Source organism: Ischnura elegans, chromosome 10 (genome assembly GCF_921293095.1).
Source record: "Ischnura elegans chromosome 10, ioIscEleg1.1, whole genome shotgun sequence".
Lineage (NCBI taxonomy): Eukaryota > Metazoa > Arthropoda > Insecta > Odonata > Coenagrionidae > Ischnura > Ischnura elegans.
Window position 1 is genome coordinate 2,346,009 of NC_060255.1, and position 14,056 is coordinate 2,360,064.

General features: G+C 37.7%; 1 protein-coding gene across 13 annotated transcripts in view; it reads right to left on the reverse strand.

The window, feature by feature from the left end:
- Positions 1–14,056, reverse strand: part of LOC124167310 (protein polybromo-1) — a 116,357-nt gene that overhangs the window by 10,123 nt on the left and 92,178 nt on the right. For 11 of the 13 annotated variants that reach the window (XM_046545274.1, XM_046545267.1, XM_046545265.1 and 8 more), the window contains 2 exons: positions 13,308–13,458; positions 10,127–10,251 (listed from right to left, as the gene is read on the reverse strand). In XM_046545274.1, the coding sequence (XP_046401230.1) occupies positions 10,127–10,251; positions 13,308–13,458 (276 nt within the window). Of the gene's footprint in view, positions 1–10,126; positions 10,252–10,704; positions 10,752–13,307; positions 13,459–14,056 lie in introns of all 13 variants that reach the window. The other 2 variants (XM_046545273.1, XM_046545270.1) reach the window with 1 other exon arrangement.

Genomic DNA, 14,056 nt, shown 5'->3' on the forward strand with positions numbered 1-14,056 from the left:
CGATATTTTTTCTTGAATAGAATATGTGCTCTTCAGGTAGAGCCATTATCATATACAAGACACCCACCATTTGAAAGAGAGAAGAAGGATCGGGAGCTTACTAGATTGACACCCACATCTATAATAATCAGATAGCTACCCTGGGTACGTAATCAACAAGTATTTTGTTTTGGACCAATATTCTATGGTTTCTTGTAGATAATTTAGATATTTAAGAGAAAAATTGCAATTTTCAAATAAATTTACGGTACACAGTGGAAAGCCTCTAGACATTTGAAAATGGAAAATTAACAGCAGGAAGACCAAGGCACACATTCTGCTGCTAAATGCCAAACGAAGCAAATGCACTCATTAAAAAAATAACTAACTGCATGCAAAACATGTGAAGTCTCTTTGCAGGATATTTTAACCTTCCTGTGATTAATGGTTTATCACAGAGGCAATTTTGCATCTTCAGCCTGAATCACACGGTCATTTTATCCGTCATTTCCGAGAGATCACTTGTAAATGATTGTCGCCGGCAATTGTTTTTCACGATCACTCTAATGATGAGGATTAACATCACTTTTTTCATCACTCATCTGGTTGCTTTTTCCGTCGCTAAAACCGTCACTATAATCCCATATCAGCCATTCAGAACGCATGCCCGTATGGAGCGACTCCAGCTCAACATTTGACAATCGTGGGAACAACACAGATAAACAAACACACTATATATTTTTGTTATGCGGGTTGTATAACAATGAGCTGTGATATCGGGAATGACGTGAAAGGCTACGGAGGGAGGGACCGCATGATTCAGAAAAATCATCACACGAACGATTACTTAAATTCCCATCGCGAAAAGCGATCGCTCTAGTGATCACTTTTCACGACAAAAGAAAATGATTGCGTGATTCAGGCTTTAGAAACATTCATTACAGGGGCACTTATTTAACTTCTATTCCAACTTTGGATAAAAAACTGTTTACAGACTAGACTTAGGATTCCACACCATATTATCAAAATGGAGTCCTTTTCGACTTCACTAAAAATATGTTTTAACAACAGAGTGAGTTTCATGGTTTCATGGTTTAAATATAATATCTAAACTGACTGTGCAAAATATAGTCAAAATAAAACATTTTGAAATCCTGGGAATCCAGGGGTAAATTCACATTCACCAAAGTTATGGGCTTAAATGGGTAAAACATAATGTCACAGTAAGACAGTTGTTTCCTCCTGAAAAAAAAGAAAATCTAAACAGAATTTCAATGCTATCAAAATTAAGTAAATATTTTAACTGCTGATTTTACATGGCTTAAAACCCAAGAAAAGATTTTTTTCTCATATACTTAAAAATGGCATAAAAAGTGCAGGAAGATTCACGAACGTTTGATCTTAAACACGTATTTTACACATACAATTTACATTGCATATGTTTCAACAACATTAACTGGCCACATCAAGTGACTTGCTCCACCATTGGCAAAAGGCTGAGACCACATTGACAGACACGATCCACTGCCAACATATATAGAGACTTAATAATGCATTAATATTTTGCAAACAATGTGACCCACACACTATTGTTTCATAAAAATCAACTGATATATACAGTTAAACTTCGATTTTGATCAAGTCTAGTTTTTACGCAGTACACTCAAGTCCGGCTGGAGAGCATAGGGAATTGCAATGGTGAAACTTCCATTTTACAATTTTTCTTGATTTTATGCAGTTTTTTGATTTTGCGCAGAATAACCCCAGCCCGAAAGAGGCTGCTAATCTTAATTTTACACAGTTGTCTTTCGACTTGTTTTCAAAATCTCGATTGGAGCAATATGAAGTTAGGTTGATTATTCGTCTCAATGAGTTGCAAAAATGAATACAGGAACGGTTGAAATGACGTCGCACTGTTGAGCGTGAAACTAAAACCATCACGAATCTAATTATTGATAATCGTCATGTAATCATTGAAGTCAAATTCAAGACGCGAGTGATAAGGCAGTACCTTTAAACTCAGGAATGGCTTAGCACCATTTAATCGAAATGCAAAAAGTGTCCGGTGTTATTATCAGGCATGGGGAAGCAAAATATTACATGATGATGAGTCACATGGCTGGTGAGTCGAAGATTCCAGTGCTGAATTTGTGGAAGAATGCCGACAGAGAAGCTATACCCTGTAGATTCAATCTACTAATGCTAAAATTTCATGGGAAAATGCTTTTTTAATGCGTAAAATTATCAAGAGGGAAAATTGTTCCAGACTAAGAATCTTTTTTTATTCATCACTGGCGGCATGACGACAGTTGCACGGTTATTCAAATAGCTCACTTAAAAAAAGTGATCTAAACACCCGGAAAAATCTGTATTCCCGGGTCCTGTGTGCTCCATATTAGGTATCTATGGTATGCTATTTGGAAGGAGGTAACCGACAGCTGGGGTCATTAGCACCATGAAGTGCGTAAAATTATGAAGATTTCAACAGGGAGCAAAATTTGGCTAATACATCCATACAAATGCTTTACACCCTGTGGGCCTGGGTTCAAGTCCTGGCAGTAGCAGAAACTTATCAGAGATGGCCCTATCCCTACTTAAGTGTAATGTGGAGGGCACTTCCGTTAGGTTGGGGTTTAGGATCCCTATGTTGGCATTAGCCAAGTTGTAATGATAGGCTTCAAAGGGGCCTAACGTCCCATCTGCTGGACAGAGTGGTGCACTGGAAGTGGCCTCCACATTACACTTAAGTAGGAATAGGGCCATCTCTGATAAGTTTCTGCTACTGCCAGGACTTGAACCCAGGCCCACAGGGTGTAAAGCCTTTGTATGGATGTATTAGCAAAATTTTGCTCCCTGTTAATGGGGTTACGTTGGATGACAACAGTAGACTCGTTATTACCAAGTTCACGGGACTGAAAAACCAGAGGTTCGAAATAATGAAGTTTGTATGAACGTTTCTTTTAGGAATCATCAAAAGAAGTATATTATAAACGCGATTACATTATGCAGAAATATATACAAGCAGGAAAATTCGTTTCAGTTTTTCAACAGAAGACTGTGGCATGACGCAATTGAGGGTTGGTATCTTCCTGAATACAGTAAGTCTGGTATACGAACTAGATGCGTTCCAAGACCTTGCTCCTAAGCTGATAAACCTACAGTCCGGCCGCCGAGAGCTGTCTGATGACAGGCAGAATGGTCTAGGTTGGGGAAGGGGGCAAGGTTGCCAGGTAAGAAAGGGAAACTCCTACAAAGGGTTCCGTGAAGAAAGGAGCCGGAAGGGAAGACGAGCGTGAAGGACCCAGAGGAAGAACCACTTGTTTTGGTGGATCAGGCTTATTTCGGAGCTCCTTATGCATTTAACATCGTTGTATGACTAGGCGATGGTGTGAGGTGCGTTTGGGGGACAGCGATTGGCTGTAAGTCATGCTGGCCCAGGGTTATCCACCCCTCCTCTTGTGCCGTCAACGGATAGCTCTCACCGGCCGGACTGTGTGCTAGGAATCGAGGAGTATGGTTATCCTGCAGAATGCAACTCTGCATTACACTCATGTGCTAACTCACGATCATGACAAACTGATCTAGCCGGGGGTGCGACGGATCCGGAGCCGAAAAAATAGCTCCCCACGGTGACGGAGAACGGGCGAAATGCTGAACAGTTCTTAAATTCACACTGGATTCAAAGATACTTTGTTCAGATAGTGCCCAGTGAGAGTTCCCCAGTGCCACACCGCATAGCAACAGCCAAATCGAAAGGTGCCAAAATTGAAATTTGAAAATTTGGAATGCTCGTATCTCTGAAAATTCATAAATCAAATGTGTAGGAAGAGGACTAACTATATGTCCAATTTACGAGCGGTTATAAGTGGGTCACCATGACTCGTGAGGAATGAAGCTTATCAAATGATGTGTGTAAACTGAATAAAGAACCATAATTGGCACTCTTGGGCTCATTACACGAGAAGAACTTGAACGTGGTGCAATTATTAAAATTTAGAGTAGTGAATATCCACCTAAATGCCGTAGCTTATGCGTGGAACTTCGTAATAAAGTTCATTTTGTAACCGCTGGGACCATTTTCGTAATAACGAAATTTTCGTCATAACGTTTCTTTTTCTGTAGCTTTGGATAGGCCTTTTCCTCTTGACCAACGATTTACTTCGTAATAACGAGAACTTTATTAACGTTGTTCGTATTAACGAGGGTTTAGTGTATATTTAGATATCTCTTTTCTCCAACCTTCAATCTTTGTCTGTCTGCAGGTAGTTAAACGGATTTCCTGTAAACTGCTTTTAATGAGAATATTCTCGAAAATTAGCTTCTCTGCGAGCATTTAGTATCACCATTCCAAAATTTCTACAGGGTAACAGAAGTAATTTTAGTGCCAGAAATGCTAGCAATTCAACCATGGGAAACATTTTTCAGGAATGCAACATTGTTTCTCCCAAGGTAACACGTCATCTGTGGTGTTGCTTTTGAGTAAATAAGATTATTAGGATTCATTTCTAGCCTCCAAATGAGTAATTGGATCCGGGAAACATATATCTGATGCGATTGAAAATAATTTCATGCTCCTTTACAGTAAAACCTCACATATGAGACTTTTTCTGGCTTTAACACAGAACTACACAAAAGTGTATGGCTAAGCATTCTAAAAATAATGAGCAAGTGTTATCCTGAAAACTATACTCCTCCTCAATACCAACTCTTGATTTTACACACTTTGATTATACACAGTGCCCACATTTCGGTTCCTCCAACTGCGTAAAATCAAAGTTTCACTGTAGAATAAAACTTAGGTAAGCCAGGAAGAGTGGAAATAATTTCATAAATTGAAAAAATATCATCTTTTCCCATCATTAAAGTTTAACTTATTTAAATTTGTCTAAACTAGAGATGTGCGAATAGTATCCGCGAATACTCGAATACTAGAAAGTATTCGATATTCGAGATCTCGAATACTTGTGCCAAAGGTACCATCTCGAATACCTCGAATACTTCGAATTTCGCGTCATACACTGTCGATCGCACGTCGTTTGAAGTTGACTCGGAAAAATAAGAAGAACTCTAGTCGTTTAGTGCATGCAGCGCCGTTTTAGGCAAGCTGACGAACTACATAAAATTCGCGGGTTAGAGCGGTGAAAAGAGTTCGACGTGGGGAGCCGAAATTGATCGGGTGAAAAAAATCCGAAAATCCCAGGTGTTCCCCATCAGGAGAACCTCAGTTCCGTGGGATAGCAACATTGGCGCATTTCCCACGATCCGTTATCCCCCTCCATTCAGCGTTCGCCCCACCCCCTCCGACGATTTCCTCTTCCCCGAAATCAAACAAAAGGTCCCGGCTCGTGCAGGGATCGTATTACGAAGACCTCAGCTTCGAAAAAAATATTAAGTTACCGGAAAATAATAGAATCGCGTTTCACCCTTCCTTCTTTCTCCCCACTGGCCATTTTCCCGTAACCATCTTTTGATAAAATGAGACGAGGTGTTTGCCATGCGTCCTTTGCGGCTAATAACGACAGGCACTTATTTGCAATCCTCCCCAGGATATGAAACTACCATAGGGAGGAACTCAGAGCCGTGGGATAGTGACATTGCCGCATTTCCCACGATCTGCTATCCCCCTCCATTCAGCATTCGCCTCACCCACTCTGACGATTTCCTCTTCTCCGAAATCAAACAAAAGATCCCAGCTCGCGCAGGGATCGTATTACGAAGACCTTAGCTTCGAAAAATATATCAAGTTACACGAAAACAATAAAAACGTGTCTCACGCCCCCAACCTCTACTCACCCACTGGCCTTTTTCTGCGTACCTGCTTCGAAGTTCCCCATTTCTGGAGGTCAACTGCTGCATGAGTCATCTACTAGCCCAAACGTTTTCTAACAATGACTTTCGGCAATTGATATTACACTTTTATTGGATTGAAATATTAGTAATGTGCGCGTAATTTAAAAAAGAATAAGACCAAACACGACATATTTCTGACTTTATTTAAGCATTTTACGCAGGAAAATAAATACCGGAAAGACGTAGAATTACGACGGAGGCTTAGCATTTTGGCGTAATGCTAAAATAGGGTGGTTTCCTATTATTTTTTTATTGCCTAAATCGAAATATTAATACTCCTGGAGTACGTATTTAACGCTTTTAGAGTTTTAAAAACGATATCTTTTTTTCGCGATTAAATTAAAAGTGAAAATTTTCAAGCGCACGAAAACGCGACGGCTAAGTAGGAATGCCGGGAAATCTCAGTGTGACGTCGTTTTGGTTCCCGCTGCCGCAAGTGAGGTGACCTTGGGGCGAGGCTTTGAGCGCTGATACGACGCAGGATGCTAGCAGGTAGCCGAGTACCATGCTAGCTGGTAGCGCTTGGCCTAAATAAGGATTATTAATACCTTATCAGACAAAGAAAACTTTCCGACCTTAGCCAGCTTTAATAAGTGATTATTAAGACATGTTTCCCTCTCGTGTAGAAACTAGGTCCCTGTGATGTCACGTGGAGTGGCATCGCATGGGCGCCAATCTGGCCTTTTTCAAATGAGGATAAAATTGACCATTGCCATTGGTCTAAACCGGTATTTCTAGAACCAAATAATTTGTATATTATGAATACACCAATGGTGGGTAACGAATCACAATCAATGCCTTTCGTTTTCTTTAATGAAGGCAACTACTCTATTGTTTACATAAAATTAAAATATTCCATTAATCAGCTAAATTCCTGTTAATTACTCGCCAAAATATTGGGTTTCCTGATGCATAGGCGATCAAGTCAAACATTTTCACATTCATCGTTTAGTATTCGAGGTATTCGAAATTCGAGGTACACCCATGTCTCGTATAGCGCAATTTCGATTAGCGCAATTTCGATAGAGCGCAAATTCGTTCCTCGGGGAAACATTGCAACGCAGTGTAGCCTAATCAAAAATCTTAAACGCTCTCGTGATAAAACGTGAACTTGCGCTAAGTACACACGAAATTTCTATCAATATACGCATATTAATATTATTTCTTGCCTCAAATCTTCTTTTTTGTTTATATATTAATCGAAATTCATTTCTGCGCAATTGCCAAAAGTATTACTCGTCATTGGGTCTAGATAGCCGGCCTACCGAAGATTTATCTCGTCTCCTTAACAGAATGATAATAAATAATTTAGATCGTTAATTAAGCGTGGGGCTAGTGGAAATGAGTTTTTTTTTCAGCAATACGGTTTGAGACGTATTTTTGCCGTCGTAGGTTACCGGGCGATAGACTTCCAGGTAGAGAGTCTACGTTGAAGCCTTCAAGGTCATCGGTATTCACGGGGGAGAAATGAAGCGGTGACCGAGTTGCGCATGAATAGCATCAACACATAAAAGGGTCCGCTATAGAGTCTTAAACACAATGGCTTCGTTCCCTCCCCGCAGTCATAGCCCTTCTGCGTCTCAGGAATACAGTTCAGCAGAAGAAGGTGATTTAGATAGAGCCATACAGAGTAAAAACCAAGAGAATATGGCAAAAAATAGGGATGCGTGTAGAAAAGTCAAGAATTTATCAAGAAAAACCATTAACCTAGAAGAGGACTTGAGAGAGGTTAATTGCTTTGAAAATGGAGAGCGTCAAAGCGATATTACGCGGAAGTTTAAACTCACGATGCCTTATTCTGAATAAAGACGAAGCTAAAATATCAGTGACCTCAGCCGCACCAACTTCAACCAAGCGGTCTACACATACGGAAAGTTCATGGTGAATCAGTACAAAAAGACGAGAGTGGTAATCGCTCCGAGACATTAAGTGAAAGCTCCGGTTAGTTCCAGAATTTAAACGGCAAGCAGGTATTTTCAGTGCGGCGATATCAGGTGAATCTGCAAGTGTTGATAGCGCAGTCACCGCAGCATTTTCTGGTGAACTCCAAGCTGTGATTGAAAGTGGCTCCTTTCCCCATCGACTAGTCTTTAGTGTTGAAGAGACGATATTCTTTTTGAAAAGAATACATTCTCGTTCATTCATTTTTAGGGAAGGAAAACCAGGGTCAGGCTTCAAGGCAATTAAAGAGTGTTTCACGTAGCTGATAATGCCTCGGGGGACTTCAAATTAAAATGATTTAACATTCATAAACTCCGCTAGCTATGAAATGGAGTTCAAAGTAGCATTTCCCTATCATTTCGATGAGCGACAAAAGGGCCTGGGTGACACACACAATAGTTGTTTTTAGACTAGTTTGAAAAATCATCAACTGCCGGCAACGCATTACGATCCCCTGAGATAGCAGATGTTAGCCCACCCGCACGACAGGATGGAATTTCGAAAGCACGTAAGAATTTTTTTTAACGTGAATAAAAGTCTTTGAATGCGTGAATACTATCTTTAAAGATGTTTTAAACTATAAATATTTACAGAAATAATGTTTTCTAAGGCTTTTTATGGGAATATAGATGTTTTAGAGGAAATTCAATACCCAAGACCTATGCTACCAGGAACGCATCCCTATCTTCCCTATGTTAAAACGCTCTCGTATAACGCAAATTCGTATAGCGCAAAGACCCCAAGGAACGCATCCCTTGCGCTATACGAGACATGGGTGTATTCGAATATTCGAGGAATGATTTGATATTCGAATTCGAGAAATCTACTACTCGACCCATCCCTAGTCTAAACTAAAAATTTTTACTTAGAATTTATATTAAGCTAAAATAAAATGTTATGTTTTTTTCAGGAAAAAAATATACGAGAGCTCTTGACTTCCCACAGTGAAAAGCCTTACACAAATACACAAGCCATTCCCTGTCACATCAAAAAACTATAGATTAATAGTAGCGGGCGTGACTTTGTGGAAATCCTTTATTGTAGGAATAGAAGGAATAATAACTCAGCTACTTCCACATGGTAATCTATTAAAATTTTTCAATTTTCAATAAATTACCACTTAAGCGGAAATAGCAAAGTTATTATTCCTTCTATTCCTACAAAAAAATATAGATTTAGTCTTGGTCTTGACACAAATTCACAATATCTGTACTTCTTGGGATCAAATCACCTTACGCATAAATAAATAGAATTTATAATTACAAGGGCATAAGATACAATGCAAAACACTGCAAATAACTTTGTTTAATACAAAACTAACAATCTACAGCCAAGAAGATAAGCTGGGCAATATTAAAACTTGGAGGCTATCTTGAAGCAGCCAAAAACAAAAAAGCAATGGTCCTCACCTTCTAATAACTATACTTTCCGGCTTATAAGACAAACACGTAAAAAATATAAACCTTGGATCAAGTCATGTACGGTAAAAATTAACACTAACAGCATTTTGGTAACATAAAAGATATTCTACATAGCTCATATGACAATTAGGAATATAATATCATGAGAGATGTGAATACAACTTAATGTATTATAGATGATTTTAAAATGAAATTGAGAGCTGATTAAAAATTTTGATGGAAGGTAAGCTAATATGGATAGAAAAATATGACAGTCCATCCATGATCATTAATTCAACACATAGTTTTGAACATGGCTAACAGGCGTTGCTTTGAGAGGGTTTTGTGTCCTATTAAATTGAGATACCTATTGTTGTGTGATGGTCAAGGGTAAGAAAGCCTTCCCTTTCTCTCCCTGAGGCAGATTTATGGTTACGTGGTTGAACACTGCTGATGATAAGAATAATTCTCAACTGATACTTCAGCAGCAGATCAGTACCACCACAAAACGGGAACCCAACACCTCTCTGAATGCAACACCAATTTTAGATGTGCAAAAAAATAATGAAAATGATATTACAGTAAGAGAAATTTATAAGCCAAGTTCCGAGGGAACCCAGTAATCCATTACAGAATGCATGAAAGTGATGGCTACCAGGAAAAACGGAACACCAATGACAAGGTAGAAAAATATTATCAATAACAAACACATTGTTACTTACACTATTTATTATATTTTGTGTAAGTGACAAAGCGTTTGTTATTGATAATATGGAGTCCTTCCACCACGTACAAGCTTCGAGTTTCGATTTAGAAAAATATGATTTTACAGCATTTCTTTAAAGAAAAAGAAAATCTTATAAGCCAGAATATAATTCAAAACATAGCATTAGAAATATACTCTTTTTTTAAATGCAGACTGTGAGAGTATGATAAAAAACAAAAGCAAAACTCACATATTGCATGCGCAAATGGACTGTGGTGTGAATGCGGGGACTGCATCTGGTAGCTTCCATAGGTACTGGCAGGACTGAAATGTCTTGTGGGAGTCATGAGCTGTCTACGTGAAGCCATATAGTTCCTAAAGGAGTTTCAGGTGGTTGGATGGGGATTTCACAATGAAAAATCAACAATAAAAAAACAAAAAATGAGCAGCTCTTCAAGTGCACAGGCAGTTCAACAAAAAAACTAGGAATAACATGCAAAAAAACCAACCATTAAAAGAATCGGTCATAAATATTTCCAAGAGGAACTTAAATAGAAACAGGGGTCAGAATTCTTTTAATGACTGGTAAACACATAAGCTTAAGGTAGTATGGGCAGCGACATTCACAAAAGTTTCCAGACAACCAATCCAACCAGAACATTAAAGGTCAAGACACAACATTCAGGACAATGTTAGGTCAGCATCGCATTCCCAAACGGAAATCACAAATCTGTAAATGAAGCTGCCCTAGTGCGAACGAACATGAAACGCAAATAATTCCATAGTACACACTCAGAGTACATGTAAAACAGCAAACAGAGCACTCACTCTGTGCAGATGGCTGTGATTGGCCCGAGGAGGAAAAGACGAAATTTCTGCAAGGAAACAGACCCTATAAGAGGTGCCCAAAGCTATGCCAAGGGACTTAATTTACCCTTAAACTTAAAATAGGGTATAGAGAGATAAAATTTTCAAACCTTAGAGGTCAAATTCTATTAGTTTTCTCACATTGCATTTAAATGCGAAAACGTCCAAAAATCTAATGTAATGGTCTTCGGATTCCAATCAATTCATGATAATGCATATATTAATTGACAAACATAAGACTAAATGTAAATGTACATGTATAAATAAATCTAAATGTAAAATCCTCTATTAAGCTCCACCACACTCACAATAATGACAACTGAAACAGTAGAAATTGCGAGAACAGCTGAAAAAACCATATTTGCTTAAATCAAAGACAATTTTTTCACAGTTCCGAAATTCTAAGGAAAAGATGTTCATACGACCAAAATCAAACTCCATAGCTTCCCACATATGCAGGCAAATAATAGAATACTGAATACTAATAAGAAGATTTGATTTCATTACTTGACGTTTATAGACACTAAGACAAGAATTAAAATTGTGAATTCTAAAGTGTTTCATAATTCAATGCAATCAAAAATTAAGCTCTTTTATAATGCACATATTGCAATCCAATTTTACATATTTTATTGAGTCCTGGTGGAGCTACAGAAGAGGAGAATATCAGAAATCAATTTCATTTTAGTTTGGTCCAAATACAGTATGCCATTTATAACTGTTTGTAAATAGATTCCTTAATGCTTAATTTATCTTCTTATGTTTAGAAACATATAAATTTTCCCATCAGGCTAAGAATGAAATGTTCCAAAATATTCTATGACAGCATTGGTGACAAAATTAGACAGTAATATCATAAGAAACTGGTATCAGATAAATCAGTCTATGTGAATAATTAGGCCATGGCAGCTGGCAACAAGTACATATATGCCTTATATAATTCAAAGCAAGTAGAACTCATAGAAATTTGCCCACTTTATGTGAAGTAAATATCAGAGAAGAGTGTTAATTATTACTAAATAAGCATTCTAGTAGCTAGTACACTAATACAAAGATTTTAGCAATATATAAATGGACTTTTTATCCACTGCTAACAATCATTATCAACAAATCATATATGCACGAAAAATTTCAGAAAAAGGCCCATATCCAACAATCAGTATGCTTCATCAGTTACCTCAACATCATGCCCACAAAAGTATCTCTCCAAAATATAGCTCTCTTCCTATCAACATGTCAACAGTCACAAAATTAAGAGATAGGGCACTCGGAGAGCCTTGCAAAAGTAGATTCCCTCAGTTTTATTTGCCCGTCTTGGGAAAAACAGTACAATAAACTCCCGATAATCCATATTTTAGTTTTACCTGAAATCGATGTTTGCCATAATTCTTATAAAAATTAAAATCGGAAGCAAAAACACCAGTGTTATTGAATTTTAATGCAGGCTTATAACACCCATTTGCATTCTTTTCATAAAGAACAATCATTTTCTTTACTTTCTCACAAGGAATACATCAAGTTGATGAGGAATTCTGCCTTATTATTGAAGATGATGAGACACAGATAAAAAACTTGATTAATTTAAGAAGATGCCTTCAATGGATAACCAATAGTAAATTAAGAAAATATTATCAACGATCTTGAAATGCATTTTTCAAAATGCAAATGCGGAATTATAGCTGCGTCCTCCCAAGTGCTTCAGCAAAGCCAGAAGGAACAAGGAGATTTTGTAGCAATTGGGGCATGTGCTTAAATGGTCTAATTCATATTCTAGCATGACCATTGAATTTTGTGCATGCACTTGTTCTTTCAATGAAAACTTAAATTATGAAGTGATCGAATCATCAGGGTCATTTTTGAATTTATCTGGCATCAAACTGCATATTTTTCCTCACAACCATTCAAACAATAGGTTTAATAAATAGAATCTTATTTTATATTGTTCTAGGACATTGACAGATAAAACTGGATGCAGGCGATACCGAAAATTGCTTCCTGGAAGTTTGGTAGGAGGAAAAAGCATAGATTTCAACCAACTTTTTAAAGTTTATGTCATTACTCTGGGAATTTTCCTTTTAAGTGGAAAAATGTTACCTAAGACAATACTTTACTCTAGTTCTCAATTGAAAATTCTAATAAATGCATTCTGATATGAGAAGTTAAAGTTAAGAGCACAATACATACATTAGAGTACCAATTTGCAATGAAACTGATAACAACTTTTCAAACTCAAATTCAAATTGGAAATAAGCAAGTCAGTCTAATAGCAAACTGAAAATGGAAGAGGAAGGTAATGATTAGAAATGCTTTATTTTTAAAGTTTCACATTACTGATAGGTCAAAGCTAGAGTAATAATAAAAAAGGCAGCATTATTAGATTGAAAATAACAGTCTGTTTGAAATCTAGAGAATATGGTACATCCAACTTAACACCAAGTTTCATAATCTATTTTTGATGAAAACTTAAATATCCTCTACCTCATAAAATATGAAAGACTTTTGCCATAGCTTTCATCATTGGTCACCCCAAATAAATACTCAAAACATTAGGTCTAAAGACACACCTGCTTCTATCATGAGGTGCAACAGGTCGTCCACATCCCTTTTGTATATGGACTTCTTTCACGTGGCGGGCAAGCCGCTGTACACTTGGGAATGGTGCTGCTTGCTTCTTTATTCGACCACAACCCTTCCACTGACACTGAAAGTCAGCATCTGCAAAAAAATAATACCAAAATGAAGCTCAACAGATTCAGGCCTCAATTGGTGCAAGTTAGACATATTTAAATAAATAGAAGATCGTAGCACTTTTCCACAACATTTTTTCCTGCATACAACGCGTTTCAGCTCACTGAGCCATCATCTGGTACAAGACAGTGCAAAACATTTGAAAATCACCTTTATACCCTTGAGAAAGGGGGGGAGGATTTGACATCTTTCTTTCTCTGTACTGCCTCTACTCTGTACGCCTGTTCCCACCCCCTTCTTCAAATCCTCCCCAATCCCCTTTCTCAAAGCTATATAGGTGATTTTCAAATTTTTGCCGTGTCTTGTACCAGATGATGGCTCAGTGAGCCGAAAAGCGTTGTATGCAGGAAAAAATGTTGTGGAAAAGTGCTACGATCTTCTATTTATTTAAATATGTCTAACTTGGAAAACATTTCATGGAAAAGTTCTACAATCTTTTATTTATTAAATACCAAAATGAAGGATCATAAATCTAATAGATGGACCACTATTGCTATAGACTTAGAATTTCTTTTATGCTACCCATATCCAAGGATCTCCTAAGGGCAATGTGGCCTCGCAAGCT